This window comes from Callorhinchus milii, unplaced genomic scaffold (genome assembly GCF_018977255.1).
Source record: "Callorhinchus milii isolate IMCB2004 unplaced genomic scaffold, IMCB_Cmil_1.0 Scaffold4, whole genome shotgun sequence".
Lineage (NCBI taxonomy): Eukaryota > Metazoa > Chordata > Chondrichthyes > Chimaeriformes > Callorhinchidae > Callorhinchus > Callorhinchus milii.
The window spans coordinates 39,658,443-39,681,388 of NW_024704745.1; the positions used below are offsets into that span (position 1 = coordinate 39,658,443).

At 41.0% G+C, this 22,946-nt stretch overlaps 2 protein-coding genes across 5 annotated transcripts in view; one reads left to right on the forward strand and one right to left on the reverse strand.

Moving 5' to 3' along the window:
* The window catches only part of ndfip2 (Nedd4 family interacting protein 2), a 38,389-nt gene extending 37,058 nt beyond the window's left edge, over window positions 1-1,331 (reverse strand). For 2 of the 3 annotated variants that reach the window (XM_007902565.2, XM_007902566.2), the window contains exon 1: window positions 912-975. Coding sequence is in view for 1 of the 3 variants with exons in the window: in XM_007902567.2 (XP_007900758.1) it covers window positions 912-965 (54 nt within the window). In the remaining 2 variants the exon portion in view is untranslated. Of the gene's footprint in view, window positions 1-911 lie in introns of all 3 variants that reach the window. The other variant, XM_007902567.2, reaches the window with a different exon arrangement.
* Window positions 1,332-3,925: 2,594 nt separating this feature from the next.
* The window catches only part of rbm26 (RNA binding motif protein 26), a 46,879-nt gene continuing 27,858 nt past the window's right edge, over window positions 3,926-22,946 (forward strand). Inside the window, exons 1-9 of one of the 2 annotated variants that reach the window (XM_007902568.2) lie at window positions 3,926-4,123; window positions 8,184-8,302; window positions 8,800-8,936; window positions 9,055-9,146; window positions 14,427-14,614; window positions 16,960-17,220; window positions 18,626-18,865; window positions 19,581-19,724; window positions 21,803-21,943. In XM_007902568.2, coding sequence (XP_007900759.1) covers window positions 4,065-4,123; window positions 8,184-8,302; window positions 8,800-8,936; window positions 9,055-9,146; window positions 14,427-14,614; window positions 16,960-17,220; window positions 18,626-18,865; window positions 19,581-19,724; window positions 21,803-21,943 — 1,381 coding nt within the window. In that variant the 5' untranslated portion in view covers window positions 3,926-4,064. The remainder of the gene's footprint in view (window positions 4,124-8,183; window positions 8,303-8,799; window positions 8,937-9,054; window positions 9,147-14,426; window positions 14,615-16,959; window positions 17,221-18,625; window positions 18,866-19,580; window positions 19,725-21,802; window positions 21,944-22,946) is intronic. The other variant, XM_007902569.2, reaches the window with a different exon arrangement.

Genomic DNA, 22,946 nt, shown 5'->3' on the forward strand with positions numbered 1-22,946 from the left:
TTAGTGGATTTTGACTGTGTATTTTATGGGCAAAAACAAAACACCCAGAACGTCTCAAAGTTTCTGTGAAGCGCAGTGACCCCCCCGCCCCCCCCCACTCGTGTGCTTCCGAGTTGCCATGTTTTGCAGGGTAAGCGCCACAGCAAGAAACAGAGAGAGAGAGAGAGGCAAGTTGAGAGAGAGAGAGAGAGAGAGCAGAGATGTGATCTGTCAGTGCAGCAAAACCAGTCAGTCACTCAGCTCCTGACTGCACCTGTCATTCCTCTTGAAACCTAGTCCAGCTGCGTCACCCCTCCCCCCTGTCGCATGGCAAACATTTTCGGAATAACAACATCATAATAATAATAACCTTCTCCCACACACCCACACATACAAGCAGCCTGCGAGCAACCACCCTCACGCCATAGGGTGACACAGAAACAGGAGGGCTGAAGGAAAAAAAACCCTGTCGCACGCTCTTTCCTGTCAATCAATCACCTTCTCGACACCATATTTTTGCTCTCTCTCTCTCTCTCTATATATATATACATATATATTCCAAAAAAAAATCGCCATTTGTGTAAAACCAGAAAAACAAAAAAAATCTTTTTTTTTATGTAAACGGACAGATGTTTTGTCTCGTTCCCCCCCACCCCCCCAAAAAAAACATATAAACAATCGGCGGCGATTTGCGGACCGAGTCCCGGCCTCGGGCCTGTCCTGGCCCGACTCTCCCACCCGATGTAGAGGAAGCGGAGGAAAGCAAGTGATGTATGTACCCGCGCACACACACACACACACACACGGGTAACAGCTAAATAATAAAGCGTTGCTGAACTGTCAAAGGGAACCGAACAGACCAGACCGAAAGGGAGGGGGCGGGGGGGGGGGCAAAGGAGGAGGGAGAGAGCGATGGCCGCTCACTCACTCACCACTTGGTAGCGGCTGCAGGCCTGTTGCTGATGCTGCAGATGATGATGCTCCATGGCTGTCGCTCTCGGCCGTCCGTCCGTTACCCAGCAGCGCGCACGCGCGCTCTCTCTCTCTCTCGCGCGCTCTCTCTCTCTCTCGCGCGCTCTCTCGCGCCCCCTCCCTCAACCCCCTCCCTCCCAACTGCCCTTTGTCCCTGGAATCCGCCTTTGTCCGGTTCAAAAAATCAAACCCTAACGTCCCCGACACGCGGGCCGCTCGCGCTCTGCTCTGCTCTCCCCGCTTGGCTCCCGGGAGTCGCCCTGTCGCCTCCGCTCACATACAGGCAGTGCCGCAGCCTTCTGTGACCTCACCGGCTCCGAGTCTGCGCGTCGCCTCCGCCTCCTCGGGGAGTTTCACTCCCGCGCGCGCCCCCCCCCCCCCCCCCCCCTCTCTCTCTCTCTCTCTCTCTCTCTGCGCGTGCGCGTGCCGCGTCCGCTGACGTCATGTGTTTTCCTGAGGAGCCGTGGAACAAAATAAAATGTGCTGAGGCGAGCAGAGCAACAGGAGGGGTGCACTGGTAACTTTGCCCCCCCCTGTCAGCCCTGAGAGATTTCATTGCCCCTTTCTTCGTTTCCCAGACAAATGTCCAACCTGGACAAAATGACAACTCAAAGCGGGCTAAACTCTTTGACAATAGTAATAATAATAGCCTTGCATTTGAGAAAATGCGGCCAGTTTGCGCCCCGCGATGTCCCACGACCCACCGTTGAGTGAGGGAGTGACCAATTTTATTTGAGTGATTGTTGGTCAGGACACCAGGGAAACTCCCTTCTCTTTTCGAATAGTGCCATGGGGATCTTTCACGCTCAACTGACATTATCTCTTCGGAAGGACTGCACCTGTAAACACACAAACCCCTCCCAGCACTGTATTGGAGGTCATCTTAGACTATTTGAATTCAAGTCCCAACTTGGAGCTTGGACTTACAACCTTCTGACTCAGAGCCGAGAGTGTTAGTGATTCTGACAAAAATTGTTATTGTTATTGGTCCAGATTGCCTACAGCAGTCAGGTAGAGCACATCGACTCTCTTAAAATGAAGTACCCACACTGATGGCAATCAGTAACTTGCTGACGTGAAAGGTGTGCTATAAATGTAATTTTGTTGTTGTTGCTGCATTTAGAAACTTAAAGATTCTGAATTATAATATAATAATCTTGTATTTGATATAGTACCATATCACATCATTGGAATAACTCAAAGTGTTTCACAAGATTTACTGCAATGTGTAGTGATAGTATTTCTAGGTTGAATATTTTCTGCCTCCCCACCACCCCCTACCTGGTTGTATGAAGTGTCTGCTGTTCATGTGATGAAGCAATGATCACTCACAAATGGGGCTTGCTGGTGATAGCTATGTTCATAATTTGTGGCCAGCTCAGCAATGTTTCTACGAAGTATGCTGATTTGTTTGACTGATTGGGGATTTATCCTTTGACCAATTTGTCCCAACAGAAACAATAGACTGCATTATTGCATAAGCTAAAGTGAAAGCTGCTTGCAAGGAGGGAGGTGGGAGGTAACCAGTGTCTCCCTGGGGATCAAGTGGATCCAAGGAGATTTTCTGCAATAATCTACAGTAGACAAGAACAATAAAATTATATTAGTAAAGTGCCTTTCACGTCGCGAGGACGTCCCAAGGAGCTAGACAGTCAGTGTTTTGAGACCCGTGCTGGGGGTCAGAATCGGGGAGGGTGGGGGGGAAGGAGGGTGATCAAAGTTACAGTCAAAGAGGAAGGTCTTGAGATGGGTCTTGAAAGAGGCAATGGGGGTGAGGTGGAGGGACTGCGGGAGGGAATTCCAGAGGTTTGGGGCAGAGTAGCTGAAGGCCTGCCTGCTAAAGGTGGGGCAGGCAAGGCAGGGGACGTGAAGCAGGCCAGAGTCTGCCTAGCGGAGGAAGTGGGTAGGTTGGAAGGGGGTTAGGAGGTCGCAGAGGTAGGGGGATTAAAGCCACGGAGGGCTTTGAATGTGAGGACCAGAATCTTCAACTATCCTTTGTGTGACTGGAAGCCAGTGGAGGCGGGCGAGGATGGGGGTGGAAGGGTCACGGACTGCAGAGTTCTGGACGATTTGCGGCCTATGGAGGGAAGAGTAGGGGAGGCCGACAAGCAGGGAGTTTCCATAGTCAAGCCTGGAAGTTATGAATGTGTGTATGAGGGTTTCGGCGGCCTGCGTTGTGAGACAGTGGCAGAGCCGGGCGATGTTGGGGAGGTGGGAAAGGCAAAGCGGCTCATGGCATGGATGTGGGGTATAAAGGATAATTGAGGGTCAAACAAGACACCAAGGTTCTGGACTGGCTTAGTAAGATGGAGTGTGCAACCATGGACGGTGATGCTGTCAGCGCCTGAGGTGTGGAGGTGCTGATGGGAGCCAATCAGGAGGGCCTCGGTCTTGTTGACCCCCCCAACTTGGGTCCAAAACACTGATCGTCCAGCGCCTTGGGATGTCCTCCCGACGTAAAAGGCGCTGCACAAATAAAATTTTATTGTAATAATCTCTTCAAAAAAACAATAATTCGGTGACTCAATCCACACTGCTGTGCGCAATGGCTGCCGCGTATCGCCCACAAAAATATACAGCCAATCCACTTTGCAATACATTCAGTGAAGCGTTTTGAGACATCTCAAGGACGTGATGAGGCGCTGCATCTAATTGAAGGATTATTGCTGAACGTGACCTCCTCCCGCGGGGTGAGAGCCCAGGCCGACGGGACAGACATCGCGAGGTTTGGAGGCGGCCCGCGAGTTGGCGACGGCCATTTTGTGAGGTGAAGAGACGAAGGTGGAGGAGAGCGGCTCCTCTCGAGTCCCGGCTCGGCAGCCGTCCTGTCCCACGTCGCCGGCCCTTTTAATTATTTTAACACGTTTTAATAAATTCCCCGCGGCGAGGAGGGGGGCTGCCGCGCTTCGAGCCACCGTCGCCGGCTTTGGGGGCCCTCACAGTTTCTTGTCGGCTGAGACCGCTCCTGACTAAACCCCAGCTCGGCCCCGGGCTCTGCCTCGCTCTCTGTCCGCTCCTTCCCTCCACACCCCCCTTCCCCGCCGCTGCCTGTCCACTGCCGGGAGCGGGCTGGGCTGGGCTGGGCCGGTCCCGGGCTCGGCGCTGCTCTCACGATGATGATCGAAAACCTGGAGGCGCTCAAGTCGTGGCTCAGCAAGACCCTGGAGCCCATGTGAGTAGCGGCCATGGGCTGTTTACAGTCGCTTCTCCGGCAGCGCACCGGGGACAGGAGAGGGAGGTGTCCAGGGCACAGCAGCCGGTGTGTGTGCTTGAACACGCACTCAAGACACGCGTGTAATCTGATTCTAACACTCCACTACCACCCCCACCGCTAAGTGTTTCCACCTCAATGCACTGCAGCCATACGCAAATGTTACTATATATAAACACATGGTTTCTATTTTTTTTCCAAAAGCTCGCGTCTCAGTGAACAGAAACGCGGTTGTGTGTGAGTTCCATATGCTCGAGCAGTGGAGACGGAGCAAGTTTAGTATTTTAATTGTATAATCGAAACTTGTTTTTTTTTGGAAGTGGGGGGGTGGGCAAAAGAGTTTGCATTTTGAATATATGGAGTGTTACCCTCCGTTTTTTTTGTTCCAAAACTGCAACAAGAGATAAGTCAGTTGCCTGGTTTGATGCTCGAACGCATGGTCCAAAACACATTGTGTGTATCTCAGGATTAAGGTTCGAATTAATTTAGTTTTGTAACACAGAAATTAAATTGAATCATAATCTGGTGTATATATGAGTTGTTGGAATTATAGCAGTTATTTTAACTGTTTGTACATTATATATTGATGTAAACCGTTTATCTTGTGCATATGCTCGCCATAAAATAAAAGTAGATTTCAATAAACCATCAATGTTGATGGATCTATGGAGACATCTACTTACTCTTTTAGTGTTTCAATTAGTGCAGTTTTAAAAGAGTAATATGGTATAAATACAGAAGTCACTGGGAACACGCAGCAGGTCAGGTAGCATCCATGGAGAGAGAAAAATGAGTTAACATTTCAGGTCTCTGACCTTTCGTCAGAACCTTTTAAAGGTTCTAAGATCTTTTGTCTTCCTTTTAAAAGAGTAATACTTGTTCAAAGATCAATAACTATTACTACTATTAACACATCCATTTAAATAAATACAAACACAATCCATTCCATTTGGGTACCAGCATGGCTCAGTTGATAGTACTCTTGCCTCTGAGTCAAGGTTGGGGGTTCAAGATCCACATCGGGACTTTTAACTCATAGTCTAGGCTGAGCGCTTTAAATTCTCTTGCATGCAACCCCACACAAAGGCACTGTATAAATTACAAATTATGTTTATTTTCATTCCATTGCAGTGCTGTGGATATGCTGCATTGTCAGGTGCCATCCTTTGGATGAGATGTTAAACCAAGGTCCCTTCTTTCTGTTCAGGTGCAAGTAAAAAAAATCCCATGGCACTATTTGAAAAGAAAAAATAATTGCTCCTGGTGTTCTGGCCATCAATCCTCCAAAACAAAAAAAGACATTAATTTCATGGATGTTTGTGGGACATTGATATACACAAATTGATTGCTGCGTTCATCAACAAAATATGCAATCCCTGCACTTTATAATCTATCTTGTGAAGATCATTGAGTCGTCCTCCTGATGCGAAAGGTGCAATATCAAATGCAAGATTATTCTGTCTCATTTACCTGCTTTGTCCCCATACCCCTGAAAATAATTCCTTTTGAGATTTCTATCTAGTTCCCTATTGAAAGTTAATATTATAATCCTTTCATTTGATATAGTGGATTATGTCATTGTAAGGTCTCAAAGTGCTTCACAGGATATATTTTAGAATGGTGTGACTGGGTGTATTTTGTGGGTGTGCATGGCAGCTAATATGAGTACAGCCATGTCTGAGAAACAACCATAAAATGAGTGATCAATTTTATTTGGGGAGATTGTTTGCTCGGGAACTGGGAGAAACTTTTTTGATTGGTATGATGGGATATGAATATGAATCCTGCTTCGATCACTGCACCCAGTGTGAAACAAATTCCTCTAAATTTCCCAGTTTGATAACTATCTTCAATTGATGTCATTCTAAATATTTGACCTTTTATACTAACAGTGATTGAGGTAGGATTCCTATTCATATTTCATTCTTTGTCAAACCAAGGTCCATCTGCCTGTCTAGATGGAAGTTAAAGAACCCTATTCAAAAAGATTCTTCCAGTATCTAGCCAACAATTTCCTTCAAGATAAAATTTTAGCAGTGGGGCAATGAATGTAAATACATGTCAGTATTCCCAGGGAAACATCACATCATAGTAATGAAAATGTTGGATGTGGGTCAATAATAACTCACCATATAAAACACATTTAATGCTATATAGAAAATAATTAAAAATATTTAAATTTTAACTTGCCTAAGCAAGTAATTTGTGCAAGCAAGTGAAATGAAAGCTGTACCAAGCATTCACACACAAAATGCAATGCACAGTCATTGCATTTTAGAATATATCCTGTGAAACACTTTGGGACATACTCCTGATGTGAAAGGCGCTATACCAAACGCATGGAATATTATTATTACATGATGATAGGGAAGAACAGTGCACTAAATGTCGATAATGTGTAAGGAGGAATATCCTAAAAAGGAAACTAAGATTTAGTGCTGGAAGCTATTCTGTGCTTGTTTGCTGCTCTAAATAACTCAATAACTCTTAATTACCTAATTCTAAATTGGCATTAGTTATAAAAACTGTTTCAGGTGAAGGTTCTGGATACCTGTTAGTATAAATTGGCAACGGAACTAAAATATCTGCTAGAAAACTAGGAGCAGGCCATTCAACCACACATGTCTGCAGTCTCTCTTCCCAACCATGTCTGCAGTCTGTCTATGATTACAGTGGTGAGACATCACCTTGTTGACGAGTATCAACAAGATAATAATAATCCCTCCAAAAAAACCAAAAAACAATAATAAAAAAAAATTGGTCATTTTCAATCTACGACTGTTTGTGGGACATTGCTGTGCGCAATTGGCTGCTGCGTTCGCCCACAAATATACAGTAAATTCACTTTACAGTGTGTTCTATGAAGCGCTTTGGGACGTCTTCCCGACGTGAAAAGCGCTATATCAAATGCAAGGATTATTATTATTATTGTACTGTAGTTGTATTGCTCCTTTCACGGCAGGAGGATGTGGCAAGGCACGGGACAGTCGAGGATCTTCACGCATTGTTATGCTTTCTGGTTCCTGAGTTAATGCTTTAACCATGATTACATCAAATTCAGCAATTTCAAAAAGGAATGGTAACTGAATTTACAATCAGTATAGGAACTCTGCTCCAAAACTAGATTAATTCAGAGGAAGTTCCCACAAAGTTCATTTATCTATAGAAATATCGAGGTCATTCAACTCATTGATCTTGTTCCACCAGCTTATTAGATCTTTGCAGATCTTTTAATATGCATACCACAACGTATAGAACTAACTTTTGTCCTACTCACAGGAATGTTTTCAAAAGCTGCTCATCGTGTCCTGTAGATAATTTATTCATTTTTCTCTATCCTCTTAATGCCATTCTCAAATTGATACACATACAAGTTTGTGGTAATATCAAGCGCTCTGAGATGCTACCTTGTGAGGGACGCTATATAAATGCACGTTGTTGTTTTGAATAAATCGATTTATGCAGCCTCAATTGCATCTGTTGGGGAAACTGTTCCACATAACTGCTCTTCTATGAAGGGAGTATTCTTGTGTTGTACTCAACACAGGTTATGATTTGACTCTAATCTTTTCATGTGTATGCTTTTACCTGCTAAGCCTAGAGAGAAATTTCACCTAGAGAGAAATTGTAAAAGCCTATATGTGGTGTAAAGTTACAGATTTTTGTTTTAGAACTGTTTAAATGTAGCTTAGGTTTTTTTTTGAATTCCTTTAACATTAAACATGCAGCTTTGTGTGCTGCTCCTATGGTAGTAGGTTTAATTTTAAAGTTTGAAATTTGAAACATTCAGACTTTTTGACTTGTAATTTCTTTTATGATATTTGTTAATGTTTAACACTGTTTGATTTACAAGTTGTCCAGGTGGAAGACTGTCCAGTCTCTATGTGCTTTCCCTTAGAATTACTTCTAATGGAAGTTAACTTATAATCTTAATGTTCAATTCATTGTGATTTATGTTGAATATAATTTCACTCTTAAAACATTTAAATCTGATTTCCATATGTTTCTGTTACCTTTACAGATGTGATGCTGACCCATCTGCCCTTGCTAAATATGTTGTTGCTTTGGTTAAGAAAGATAAAACTGAGAAGGAATTGAAAGCATTGTGTGTTGACCAATTGGATGTCTTTCTTCAAAAAGGTAGGGTAATTTTATTGGATAATTAGGATTGGAGCTGTTACGAGTGCTACATCTGTACGCTGTAACTAAAGCTAACCAAGAATGTACAACAAATCTTGCCTCTAACTATTTAAGTCAAATTGTTGGGAAGGATTGGTCAGACAAAATTTAATTGTTGGTTTTGATTTGGACAGTCTTAGGCTTTGGACCTGTCTATGACACTAACTGGAGGGGCTCATAATTTGAATGGTGAGAAGTGATCACATAGATTCAGTGGCAATGCCACGTTCCAGATCCTTGACGAGACTGGTCATGTTGCAGGTAGTTCAGTAGCTTGAGAACATACAGGGTTTAAGAGTAGCCTATGTTGAGTTTTTAATTGTTTAATGAAAAATGTTTGAGAGTAAGCTCCAAATCTACCTAATGATTTTGTTTAAAGAAGCCAATTGTTATTGTTAATTGTGATAAAATATTGTTATGGGTGTATTCTATTGCAATAATACTGTTTCTATTTACAGACACCCATACTTTTGTAGAAAAGCTTTTTGAAGCTATTAATACAAAGAGTTACCTACCTCAACTTGAACAATTGTCATCTGTGAATATAAAACTTGAGCTTCCACAGCGACAAGAAAGAGAGGACAAAAAAGAAGAGGTATGTTTAAGGGCAGATGTTTTAAAATGGTTTTGAAGTTCTGAAATGATTTAATTTAAAAAAAAATTCTGATATTGATCTTTTTTACTCCTGCATTTTTTTGTAATTTCAAAAACAGGGAAGTAAAGATGATGATGAACGGGATAAAAAGTTTTCAAGAAGGCTGAATCACAGCCCACAACAGTCAGGATCCCGGTATCGAGATAATCGGTAAATGTTCAGTTTCTCAATTTAATCTGTAATAATAGACGTTTGTAAATCTCTTAAAGCATTTTGCAGCCATGTGGTTTGTAATTTCTGTTATTGACCTAGTTTATCATCCTGCTGATTTTTTTAAAAAAGTGTCATCTAACTCGATATTATGTTGTCATTATCTTCATCACTTGCTTTCAAAAACAGATACACAAACCAATAGTCTCCTTTTTCCTTTGCGTTTATTTTACCCAAAGACTTTTATAATTTACTTTCTACATGACAAGAAATCCTATGAGATGACTGCACCACCGTAATCTTGATGGGAAAAAAATTGTTTGGATTGCTGGCAATGTAACTGTTGGAAATGTACGGCAGGGATTCTCTGTTTCCAAGCTTATCGCTTTAAAAATTGATTGGTACAAGCATGTGAATGTTTATTTCGCTCCACATCAAAAAGTGGATAGCTGGTATGTACTCTATTTTCCCGTTAAACATAATCCTGTTACTGTGACAAAAAACTTTGGCAGTGTGTACAAGTTGAAAGAAAACTGAGGAAACGATTTTGAGAATCATAGACCGCTTTTCGACTTGTGAAAGATATCTGTTTAGGTGGCCTTTCAGCTCAAACCTAACTAAATTATCTGGTAGGATGGAAAAGGGAACTTTTAATTGCACTCTAACCTCTAAATATTCAGACCTACGAGGAATCCATCTCCCATACATGAGAATGTGTCCAGAGATCTTGATATTTACAAAATGAAAAGCTACATGCTACACCCCCAACACATATTGTCAGTATTTGTTGTTGGTTTTATTCCCAATCTGCTGATGGTCATCAGAAGCTGCGAAATAGGATCCAGACTCATGTTATGCTACACAAAACTAAACATTTAACTGCTCCCATTGATAGAACCACGGGCTTGCTATATTTAACTCAACTTCATATTCCTGCCTATATCATTCACATCACATGGATCGTACGATTCTTACATCTTTACTCAGTTAAACAATAAAACATCAGAACACTGTTTGTTCTTCGTGATACTAAAGTTGGTAGTTAGCACGGTTTATAAGTCAACATAGAACTTGTAGCATTTGTTCATAAGTAATGGGAGTAGAGGTGAACTTGCCAACCAGGCAGGTGGAAACAATTTCTCTAGGCATTTTGAAATGATAAAATTCCTCAGCCACTTGCAAACCCTGGAGAACATTTCACTGCCCCTATTCCAAACATTACCTTGGCAGTGCAAAACACTACTTCTTTTAATTTAACTTTGTTTAGTAATTGATCTTATGACTCCCCTTCTTTCAAATTGAACTGAGGTCCGTTCTGCCTGTTCAGGTGGACGTTAAACATCCCATGTCACTATTGGGAAAAGAAAAGGGAATTCCTCCTGGAATCGTGGTCACCAACCCCAGATAAATGAATTTGTTATTCACTTCACGTCTGTCAGTAGGCCATTGCCGTACATAAATTAGTTGCCGGGGTTGCCTGCCAATATAATAGAGTTTACCTTCATATAGCAATCTTCCACGTTGAGAGGATGTCTTAAAGGGCTGGCTGGGGGATGGGGTAAGATGAATGAATTATACAGTCAGAGATGTGTCTTGAGCTAGGTTTGAACTTGTTCTGTGTATTAAATGTTAATACACAAAACCCACTTTGGGACGTGGAACTCACATACTTTAAGCTAAGGTGGGCTAACTGGCAGCCCGTGGGCCAGTTACATCCCGGCCCTCCACCCCCCTCCGTTTCATCTGGCCCACCCGGTCCCTCCACAATCCGTAAATGTTATGTTTCTGGAACAGGAACACAGATATTGCTTATGCGGCCTGAGGGTGTTTCTTAAATAGGGCATTCGGCCCTCAGCAGCTAAAAGTTTGTACCATCCTGGTTTAAGCTGACACTCCAACACAGTGCTGGGTGGGTGTTGCAATGTCGGAGGTGCCATCCTTTAGATGAGACGTCAAAACAAGGTCCTGTCTGCTTATTCAGATACAATACAAAGTTACATTTGTAAAGCGCCTTTCACGTCGAGTGGACATCCGAAGGCACTGAACAGTCGGGGATTAGGACCCAAGTGGGGTTGGGGGAGAGATTGGGATCAGAGAGGGGGCCGAAGGCACGGTCAAAGAGGAGGATCTTGAGGAGCGGCTTGAACGAGGCAAGGGAGGGAGCAAGGCAAATGGAATATGGGATGGAGTTCCGGGGCAGAGAGGCTGAAAGCCCGACCGCCGATGGTGGGGTGAGCCAGGCAGAGGACGTGGAGCAGGCCGGAGTCTGCTAAGTGGAGGGAGGGGACAGATTGAAAGGGGTTAGCCGGTTGGAGAGGTAGGAGGGAGCAAGGCCGTGGAGGGAATTTTGAACTGGATGTTAAGGATCCCGTTGCACTATTCGAAAAGAGAAATAAGTTTTTCCCAGTATCCTCGTTACGTGGCTGTATGTGGGACATTGCCTACAAATAAGTAGTCACTCCATTTCACAGTAAATCCTGTGAAGTGGTTTGAGAAGTCCTTCTGATGTGATAAGGTGCTATATCCAATGTAAGGAATATTATTATAGCATAAATGTTTGGGGATCAATCCTGATACAGTAGTACTCGCCAAAAAGTCCAAAATGCATGCAGAAATCCAGCTGACTCCAATTGTTTCATTGAGCTTCAAATTATGCTGGTCGGTAGAGCTTGGTAGGTTTCTTCAAACGTGCAGTGACCTCATTGATCAGGTAAAGGGTTATGTTACAGAAGTGCTGACAGGTGATTGTGCCCCATTGCAAGGCTGGTTGGGATTTTTTAGACCTCCGACTGAGGTGTTATTATGGTTCTATATTGTTCGGATAAAATTGGTCATTGTTTGTGGGTTATTGCTGGGTGTAACTTGCCTGCCATGGTTGCCTACAAAATACATAACCACTGTGCTCCATGGTTAAAATCCTGTGCAGTGCTTTGAAACGTTTTTAAGAAGCGTCAAGATGAAATATCAAATGCCAAGGATTTTTTAAAATTCTGTCTTGCCCTTTTCAAGAATCAACTAAACCCAAAAATTGAAAGCTATAGAATCGGTAATATTAGATAGAAAAAAGTAAAATAGAGAAGTGAACACAGATCATGCAGAAGTAAAAAAAAAAGTAATGTGCTATGTTTGTAAGATTTAGGATTAATATGATCGTAATAACTGTACTCTTAGCACTTGAACACTTTTCTTACAATAAGTTGTAGTGGCTTACAAAGGGCGCTGAGAATTTTGTGGACCAGTACTTTGGATGTCCAGAGATTTTACTTTGTATCCTATGACTTATCTATTAGCATGTGTCCAATTTACAATTCCACAATTCAAAGCTGAAGCTAACAGGATAGGTTTGCTAAAATGTAACCTTTAATGGTCAAGTTTCAGAGAAGCAATTGGTTCACTTGTCATCCATATTTCCTTGAAGGAAAATCGGCCAAGAAATATCCAGAATAGATAGAAGGCTGATTATGCTGTTTGGCAAGGAAGGCATAGGGTAATACTACAGATTCTAGAACATTTTAGAGGTTTAGTCTGTCAATACAGGAATATGCATATTTGATTGTTTATTTGTTCATAAGCATATTATTGGTGATTTTAGTGAATCAGAAGAATTCCCTGATTATTCAGCTTGCTTGTGGTAAAGAGATGATGAAAAGTTTAGGAAGGTATTAGCTTGGCTATTAAAATGTAAAAAATTATTTTAGTAATTTTTGTCAAGTGGAGTGACTTTTGCAGTCAAATGTGAAAACATTTGTGCGCACCAAAATTCTGCAAAAACAGCCATGAAGCTAATACCAATTTATTTGGATAATTGCTGGTTAATGTACCAGGAGAATCTCCGGTTTCAAATAATTATGGGTTCTTTAATATCCACCTGAATAGGCTGAGAAGACCTCAGTTTAATGCCCAATCCTAACAATGGCAGCTCCCAACAGTGTTCCTCATAACTGTAATGGTGTGTTAGTCAAGACCAGAGGTTCTCTTAAAACATGGGGAGCTTTCATTGGGAGGCACTGGCTGTGAGTGCACATGCACTGACCTTTCTCAAGGTTAATGTGGGAACCGTTTTCACGAGGCTGGAGCACAGACAGCCCAGACAATTCCTGCGCTCACCGGTAATTTTAAAAAAATGAGATTTTGGAAGATATGGGATAAAAATCTGTTAGAAAAATAGATAGCTTTGTGACAAAGGGAGAAAGACATACTGGTCGGTACCTCACAAACAGCAGAGGTTCCAACAAATCACAGAAAAATATGATGCTTATTTAAAACATGGAGCAGGTCCAGCAATGCGCCACAACCTCATTGTGTCACAATTCGTGAAATTCTGGCAAATGACAGGATGTGGATCTGTAAGTGTTGTCATTAAACTATGGGAGGCATAAGTTTTGTTTTCCTTAGCTAAGGGATGCTCACTATGACAATGTTTGAGAACCCGTGGTCTAGATTGATGCAAGTATTTATCAATCCATAAAAGTTAAGTTGATTTCAGAAGGGAAGGAAAGCAAAGAGTGCATATTGATCAGAATTTAATTGATTCTTAAAAGTAGAAACCTTTAAAATTATTGTATTCTGTAACTATGAATTACTGTTCCGTAAACAAAACGCAAAATACTAAGTATACTAATACAGCAATTCTGAACAATTACAGTTCAGTAATTAATTAACTGTGACGATCTGCCCCAAGAATAGGAAAGCAGGGTTTTTCTGGGAAACCAAACTGTTGCTGATGCATGCCTAATAAAGGAAGAGCAGAGCTATAACAATTTAGTTGCGGAATCATTGATTGAGGGCTGTCTGCAGTACTCCAGAGGGTTATTGATGATTGAATAGCCTGTTTTTCCCAATCTTCCCACTGAGCTCCTGTTTACCTTGTATGCTATTGATGGGATGGTACCATTGGGACAAGCAGTGAGACAAGCTTTTGGATCAAGAGAGGCATTGCTTCATGGCTGATTCTGTTATCCATATGCATGTGCTTTCTAGTTGGGTTACGAGATACTGATTAAGAGTAAGAAACCATTTTTTCCCATCCTGCTTGAAAGTTCAATGTGATAATGCAAGTGTGTTGATTCAGTATGTAATGTAAAATATTAATGGTGAACGCTTTTTTGAAGCACAACTGCTCCATTGTTATTCAGGAAGATGTGTTCATTTTTAAGTCCTGGATAGAAACATTTTTTCAACTAATTTGGAACAGTGCCTCAATACTATAACACTATTAGTTAAGATCACAGAGGAGTGAGATAATTACTGTTTAGTAATGCTAGTTTCTGGTAACTTTAGAAACCGTGATGACAGAAAGAAAGATGATCGCTCTCGTAAAAGGGAGTACGACCGGTATCCTCCAAGGAGAGATTCGTACAGGGACAGATACAACCGAAGAAGAGGAAGAAGCCGAAGCTACAGCAGGAGTCGGAGTCGCAGTTGGAGTAAAGAAAGAAACAGGGACAGAAGCAGGAGTAGAAGTAGAGGTAGTTGTATATAAAATCTTGGTGAAGTTTCAGTTTTATATTTTAAAAGATTAGCAATTCAACTTTATTTTGAAATATATTCCTGAATACTCCAGTGTTAAGATTTACAGTAACCTTGCTCTCGAGTATTCAGTTAACAAAATGATCACTGAGAGGGGGGAAGGAGGCCTGCCACTGTGGTCTCAGTATCTGGATCCTGTTGGAGTTCAGTCCATACTGATGGGACCAGTGTCTGCTTGTTGACAGTGCTTTATAAAATGGATTTGTGCAGTGTCAACCCTGATCTTAGTTCAGTTTGATACAGATTTGGACTTAAGTTGACTGAATTATGTGCTGTAATAACATCTGAAGACCTTGCCTTTATCTTTATTTTTTTAAATAACTATAAACTCCCCAAACTGACATAATCCAGACATTCTGTGTTGATGGTGGAATGGAAATAGATTAGTGTAAATACCGATGTTGTGATTCTACATCAGTCTTAGATGCTCAGAAGGCAGTAGCGCCAATCTGGATTTCAAATCACCCAGTTTGCAGTGAACTTTAAAAAAGTCACTTCAGGGAAATTGGTCAGGCATATAACCACGTTCTTAACTTGGGATCTTCAGTTTGAATTTAGCCTAAATTGATGTTATATGTCTTTAAGGATCCTATATGACATTCATTTGAGCTAGTAAAATAGCTATTTGATTCATCAATTAGTGATTATGTTTCGCAAAGGGAGAAGGTCCCCTTGGTGCTGAGATGGGCAAGTTTCCTTACTCCACACGCCTAATAATAATCCCTCCAAAACAATAATAAATTGGTCATTTTCAATCTACGACTGTTTGTGGGACATTGCTGTGCGCAATTGGCTGCCGCATTCACCCACAAATATACAGTCAATTCACTTTACAGTGTGTTCTGTGAGCGCTTTGGGACATCCTCCCGACGTGAAAAGCACCTCATCAAATGCAAGGATTATTATTATTATTAAGGTGATAACCTGGCTGGCATCGGAATGTCAGAAACGAGTCAATTCTCTGTGGCAGTTTCGGTAGTCTGGTTCCCAAGCCAGGTGGGTCCGCAGTACTCCAGGACACTGCTGGTGGCAGACAAGCCAGACTGGCCCATCAGCATTCTTCAGCTTGGATTTAAAACTAAAGAAGGCTTTTACATTTAAACAAAAGTGTATAGCTATCCTGAAGGCCTAATGAGTAAAACAATGATTAAAGGTTCAAAACATTTCATGTTGGGTTAGCTAATCTCAACCTGGGCAATCAAATGTAACTTTTTTTAAAAAAATTAGCAATGGAAAGTATTCTTTTGAGTTATTCATTCATCGTGTATTCAACATTTATTCACCAAAATTACCTACTTGTCACCACTGGTTGCACAAGTTGCATTTTTGTTGCATTCTGAACATTAACTGCCCTTTCCCCCTCAATGACAATTTCACTTTTTTTCTTCTATTTTGAGATGAGGTACTCTGGGCCTGGAACAATAGAGTGCTCCTTTGCCTAATTTCCAACTGGTTTACGTTCTGCATTAAGTTAAATTTTACTTGGTGGGCAATTTATTCAGGCTGCTTTTGCATTCATATTTCTATTTGAAGCATAATAGCCAAAATTCCCAAACCTCTAGGGATGTCACCTCATTAACATAGGCAAAAGATGAGTCTATTGCCCTCTCTTTATAGTGAGTTCCACTGTAATGCTCTTCATTAGGAAACTGTTTAGTGCTGTTTAGTCCATATGTTAAATATGGAATTTACAATTTTTGTACCTGAAACACTGTAAGCAAAGATCTTGTTAATTGCTTTCATTAAAACAATTAACAAATGGAGTTCTGTAGCTCAGTGGTTGGAGCACTCACCTCGCAAGCGAGAGACCTGGGTTTGATTCCTGGCAGGGCAAAACCTTGAGCAAGTTCTCTTACACCATACGCCTGATAGTAATCACTCAAGAAAAAAAACAATAATAAATTGGTCACTTCAATCCACGACTGTTTGTGGGACATTGTTGTGTACAATTGGCTGCTGCGTTTCGCCCACAGATATACAGTCAATTCGTTTTACAGTATATTCGGTGAAGCGCTTTGAGACATTTAAAAGACGTGAAAAGCACTATATCAAATGAAAGTATTATTAAAAAACACAATTTAACTTAAGCCCTTTCAGATTTTCATGGATTATTTTTGCTTAAAGATCCTATACCTTTAACTTGTGAAGGCATCCAGCGTGTCTATAAGAAGGACTTCATTTAAATTGTCACAACTTGTGACATTCTATCTAAATGAAGCTTTGAAAATTTAAAATTCATCAAAATTATGCATAATAATGGTAAATTGATACCTTTTGTTCTTAGAGAGAGATTCAGTGAAGTTGAAGTTTGACCTGGACAGAACAGAATCATCAGAAAGCAACTTCGCTCCTAATACTCCTGTATCAAACTTAGCATCTGGACATTATCCTGTTCCTACTCTGAGTAGTGCAATCACAGTTATAGCACCAGCTCATCATGGTAACACCACTACTGAAAACTGGACAGAATATCATGAAGAGCAGTTGGACCACAATGCCTATGTAAGAGCTCCTCCTCCAAAGAAGCGGTGTAGAGACTATGATGGTAAGCACAACTTAAATTCCATGCACCATAATTTACCCATTTAAAAACAATGTTCCACAAGAGTGTTCTTTAAAACCTTGTCCTGAGCTTCCTGGTCAGATGGGATAGCACACTTGTTTCCCTGTACACAGTAAAGCTGCAATGGGTGATTTTTTNAATGTAAATTTCAGATCAGTAGTAATATATTGAAAATGCTTTAAAACCAGCTTTTAACTAATCAGAGGCTTTCCATTTGCTCTTTAGGGCTTTTAAAGCTGATGATTGGAAGACGAGGGGCACCTGTCTCAATAGTATCTGTATCTGGGGGTTATGTTGGGCACCATTGTTTTCTTGGACTCTCCTCTCTTCCTTAAGTATGTGGTTATGAGATGTATATCCAGTTATCCTATGAAGTCCTGTAGTGTATTGGTTAGAACATTTGACTCGCAAACGAGAGAACCCAGGATCAATTCCTGAGTGGGGCGAAACCATAGCCAAGTTTCCTTACTCCACACACTTGTTTACCTTGCAGTAAACCGGTTGTTACTCGATTGGCAGTTCATTTTCCAGGTGTAATAATCCCTTCAAATTAAAAAAAAAAATTTGATTAATCAATCCACGACTGTTTCTGGGACACTGCTATGTGCAAATGGCTGCCGCGTTTTGCCCACAAAATATACAGTCAATTCACTTTACAGTATATTCTATGAAGCTCTTTTAGGTGGGATTTGAAGTTGGGGAGGGAGTGGGCAAAGTGTAGGGATTGAAGGAGAGAGTTCCAGAGTTTCGGGGAGCAGTGGCTGAAGGCACGGCCACCAATGGTGGAACGGAGGGCATGAGGGACAGACAGGAGGCTAGAGCCAGCCAAGTGGAAGCAGTTGGTGGAGGAGTGGTGGGGGGGCAGGTAAGCAGATCGGATAGGTAGGGAGTTGCAGGCTGTCACAAGTAGCTGCAGGCTGTCAATCACCTCAGCACCGTCTAATGGGAACGGCAATGGAAGGGAGGAATTGCTATTAAATATTTTTATAGGGCATCGGTGGAGCACCTCTGCTGACCAGGAATATTATTTTGGTTAATCTCAAGAGTCTCTAAACCAGACCAAATGGATGCCCCCAATGTGTCCTGGTTAACAGGCTTCCACTGTAGTTTTAACATTTATATTTGTACTTTAGGATTCATGTTCAGAGTAAACATTTTGCATCTGACTATCCTTAATGCTGTAATAGGGTTTTTAGGATCTTAGAACTTGAACTGAAAGCTTTAAAAATCTGATTCAGGGGAATGGAATGTCTCTGGGACTATGGTTAAGATGTCTATTTATACTGTACATTTGAAATATTATCTCAGCATTTGTACTTGTGTTCTTCTCATATGTTGGTTCCCTTTGTTTAAACTGGTGTATTTTGCTTTGCCTTTTGTTTTACAGAAAAGGGCTTCTGTATGAGAGGTGATATGTGTCCATTTGATCATGGAAGTGATCCAGTTGTGGTAGAGGATGTGAATCTTCCAGGCATACTGCCATTCCCCTCACAGCCTCCAGTAGTTGAGGGACCGAATCCTCCTGTTCTTCCTCCTCCACCACCCATACTAACTCCTCCACCTGTAAACCTCAGGCCTCCAGTGCCTCCACCTGGACCACTGCCCCCCAGCCTGCCTCCCGTTGCAGGTAGAGTACAGCCTTTCAGTAAAACTGCTTAAGTATTAACTATAATTCTGAACATGGGTTCATTGAATTCAGGGTTCATTGACTCTTAAACTACTGACTGGTGATGTGATTGTGAGCTTTCAAGGTCTGAGGACTGGTCTAAAGCTGTAACGTGTATATATTCTGGAAGCAGTAGTATATGGTCCTCGCAAGCAAGATTTAAGAAAATGTTTAAAATTATCTGATCCTAACGCAGGGGAAAATATACCATTGGTAAAAGGAAATCTATTGAAGATTAGTAACTTATTGCTATTACAAATTCTAGTCTTCACATTTTGTGTAAACAGAATAATAAACTAATTGATTTGAACAGAATCATGTAACGCGAAATCCATAGAAGTTGTTGTGACATGTGACAAGTGACATTAGAAGTTGCTGAATGCTTAATGCAAAATATCTTAACATTGATGTTTAATTTGCAAACATTTTAATCACAGATCACAAAACTATATATTGTGCTAGCTCAAGGCTTTGTGACTACTCTAGCTTGTAGCCATCATTCATTTCTAATACTCTCAAGCTTGTTTAAAATACTTAAAATAATTTGCTTCTTTTAGTTTTCCTTAGTCTTTGTCTGAAAATTAGTTGGACTTGGGTTTTAGTTTTTGGTTCTATTTGTAAAGTTTTAGTTTTTAAATATAGTAAACACTGTTCTTACAGTTTTGCTGTTTGCTAGCAGGCCCCCCGCCACCTCTACCACCACTTCAGCCCCTTGGAATGGATGTACCCCCAAGTTCGATTACAAGTTCCGTGCCTGCTGTTGTCACATCAGTGATTCATCACCAGCCTCCTTCAGCACAACCTCCTCCCTATACAGCAGGTAATGCATTCCTTTTTGTCTTTTAGGTTAAAATTAGTTTAATAGTTTGCATTGTCTATATATTATTTTCTATCTTCCTGTTTCCTGAATGTGCCGTAGGATTAACCAGCATCTACTATTTACGTAGAATGTCTTGAAACAAACTCTCGATTTAAAAGAAATTGAGATTTCCAAAATGAAGCTAGTGGATACTTAGAAAGTCAGGGTATTAGGATACAGGGAAATCAGTTTAGAAGATTTAACATGATTTAATAAAATGATGGAATAGTTTTTTTCATACCTTTTTATTTTTTTTGAAACCATATTATACTTTCTGATTAATTCACCAAAATTGTACTGAACAGTCACCAAAATAGTATGAATCAGATGAGAGACGAGGAACACCAAATAATCCATGCAAGAGGCTGGCTGCCGAGACACCTTGAGGTGCTTTAATCAAAGCATTGACTCAGGTTATTGCAGTATAGATGCAGACAGGATAAATAAATTCAGCCTGTGCTCCAAAAGTCCCTTTTAAAGAGATGTACACAGTCCTTTGGACTAACCATGCACTTTAAGAAACTATTTTCTGTTTTTGAAGTAATAAATGCTAGTTTGCAAGGACTTTTCAAATGCACAAAGTGATTGGGAGTGGGAAATGTATGTCCAGTTGACTGGCCTGAATTTCTTTACTCCTATTTCGTCCAGCAGTATCATGTAGACAGGATTGTATTCTGAGTGAATTGTTCACTCTTCAGTATAATTTTAGATGTGTGTGTACCTTAGCTCTATATCCAAGCATTTTTCTCCGGACCTCGAAATTGATATCTAGTATTTATTTCAGGTCTCTTGAAGTTTCAGCGCTTTAATTTTCCTCGAGTGATTGTACACTTAAGCATATTGTGCATTTAAGCCTTGCATTTTTTTCTAAATCCTTGCGCATCGTTTGTCTCTATTGCTCCATTGTCTGTGTAGTCTGCAACATTTGTTTTTAGTAGATTTGATAACCTTGTCTTTGGGATTCCAGAAGCTTTTAGTTTGTATTCTGTGTGGACCGTTGTAGAAACTTTTTTAAATGTCTAGACAGAGTGCTTCTTCTTGTATTTTATATGTAAAGTCAAGGACCTCTCGTGCCTTTTTCTATCTTTCCGGAACGTCCTGTACTCCGTAATTTCAATTTAATTTTCCATTCTGAAGTAGCCAAATTTTTTTGAAACTTCTAATCTTTCTTGTTGCTACATACACCTCTAACCTTGTTTATATTAGCTGTGTCCATGTTTAAATTAGCTGAAGGAAGCACAGGGGATTTCATCTGAACTTACCTTTAGGTTGCGTGAAGACATGACGAGTGAAATTTTTCCAATGGTTGAGACTTAATCTTGCGTTACCATATGTAAGGGAAATTACTTTTAACATGGAGTCCTGTAGCTCAGTGGTTAGACCACTGGCCTTGCAAGTGAGAGACCTGAGTTTGATTCTTGGCAGGGCAAAATGTTGGGCACATTTCCTTACTGCTAGTTAAACAGAGGTGTGTGGAGTAAGTAAGAACACGGTTGTAGTCGATTACGGATCGTTTTTCCAGGGGTAATAATTCTTTTTAAAAAAAAGTTGTTACTCAATCCACAACCGTTTGTGGGATAATGCTGTACGCAATTGGCTGCCGCGTTTTGCCCACAAAATATTCAGCCAATTCACTTTACAGGATATTCTGTGAAGCGCTCTGAGACATCGCAAAGGCACGATAAGGTGCTATATCAAGAACAACAACATCGTGGATTTATATAGCGCCCTCCACACCGGACGGCGTCTCAGAGCGCTTCACAGTAAGGAATCCTGGGGCCGAGCCAGGGGGAGGGGGAGGAAGGTGACCAAAGGCGCGGTCGAAAAGAAAGGTCTTCAGAAGGAAATCAAATGCAAGGATTATTATTATCAGTATTCTCATAAGCACCATTTTTCCCTCCAACAGGTAATTGACCCATTTTAAGCATTGTATCATTTATTATGCTGTTGTTTGATCCACTATTGGTTTCAAACACTAATCCAACAGGATGAACTTCGATGTAGTTTGTGTGGTGAAATGTACTTTTTTAAATTTGTAGAAAGCTATGAACCGGATGGATATAATCCTGAAGCACCAAGTATAACCAGCACTTCTAGACCTGTTTACAGACACAGGGTTCACAGCCAAAGACCTAACTTGATTGGATTAACATCTGGTGACATGGATCTACCACCACGAGGTACATTAAAATATAAAGAACTGCAAAATAGTGTGGGGAAGAGAAAAACTCTACCAAATGTGTTCTCTTTCCTCTTGTCCTGAAGGCATTTTACTTTGCTGAGTTTTAATCTTTGGGTGCCAGAAATGGCCTTTATTCATGCGAGAAAGATGGTGAGTTTTGGCAAGCTATTTAACTGTGAAACTCGCAGTCCGATCCTGTCCTCGCATGACATCCAGACATCCGCACATGCATGCACACGCACAGCTTTCATTGTCAACTGGATTGCAATTGTGAACAAGGGTCCTGGTAGATATATTTTCTTCTCCTTCCTAATGTGAAGGAGTCGAGGCCAGTTGTTGACCAGCTAACTGAGCACGGACCAGGATTCAAACCTGAAACTTAGTCCATATGGTTTAGTGATACCTTCATTCTCTAAGGCTATTAGGACATTTAGGGTGCAGAACTTTTTGTTCTTTAGATACCAACACAGTGAGTGTCAGTTTAATTTACTAAATGTTCTGAATGTGCACTATCCACTGACGCATGTCAGATTTGAATCTTAGTCTTAAGTCTTATCCTCCACTGGTACAAAGGAGTGGAGACTGTTTTGTATTATCAGATGAAATGTGCAACGTTAGTCTCTTATTAATGATATCGCGTTAGACTTCCATTGCCATTTCAGGATTGCTTTCATTGTTATTTGCACAATTTGGATTTAAAATATGCTATTCAAACATGCTTGTCAAATGAACTCTGCTATAAATTGGTTATTTTCAATAATTTTTAATGTATTAAAAATATCCTAACGCAAAAAATCAAACAATAATAATAATCCTTGCATTTGATATAGCACTTTTCACGTCGGGAGGACGTCCCAAAGCGCTTCACAGAATAGACTGTAAAGTGAATTGACTGTATATTTGTGGGCGAACGCGGCAGCCAATTGCGCACAGCAATGTCCCACAAACAGTCGTAGATTGAAAATGACCAATTTATTATTGTTTTTGTTTTGTTTTTTGGA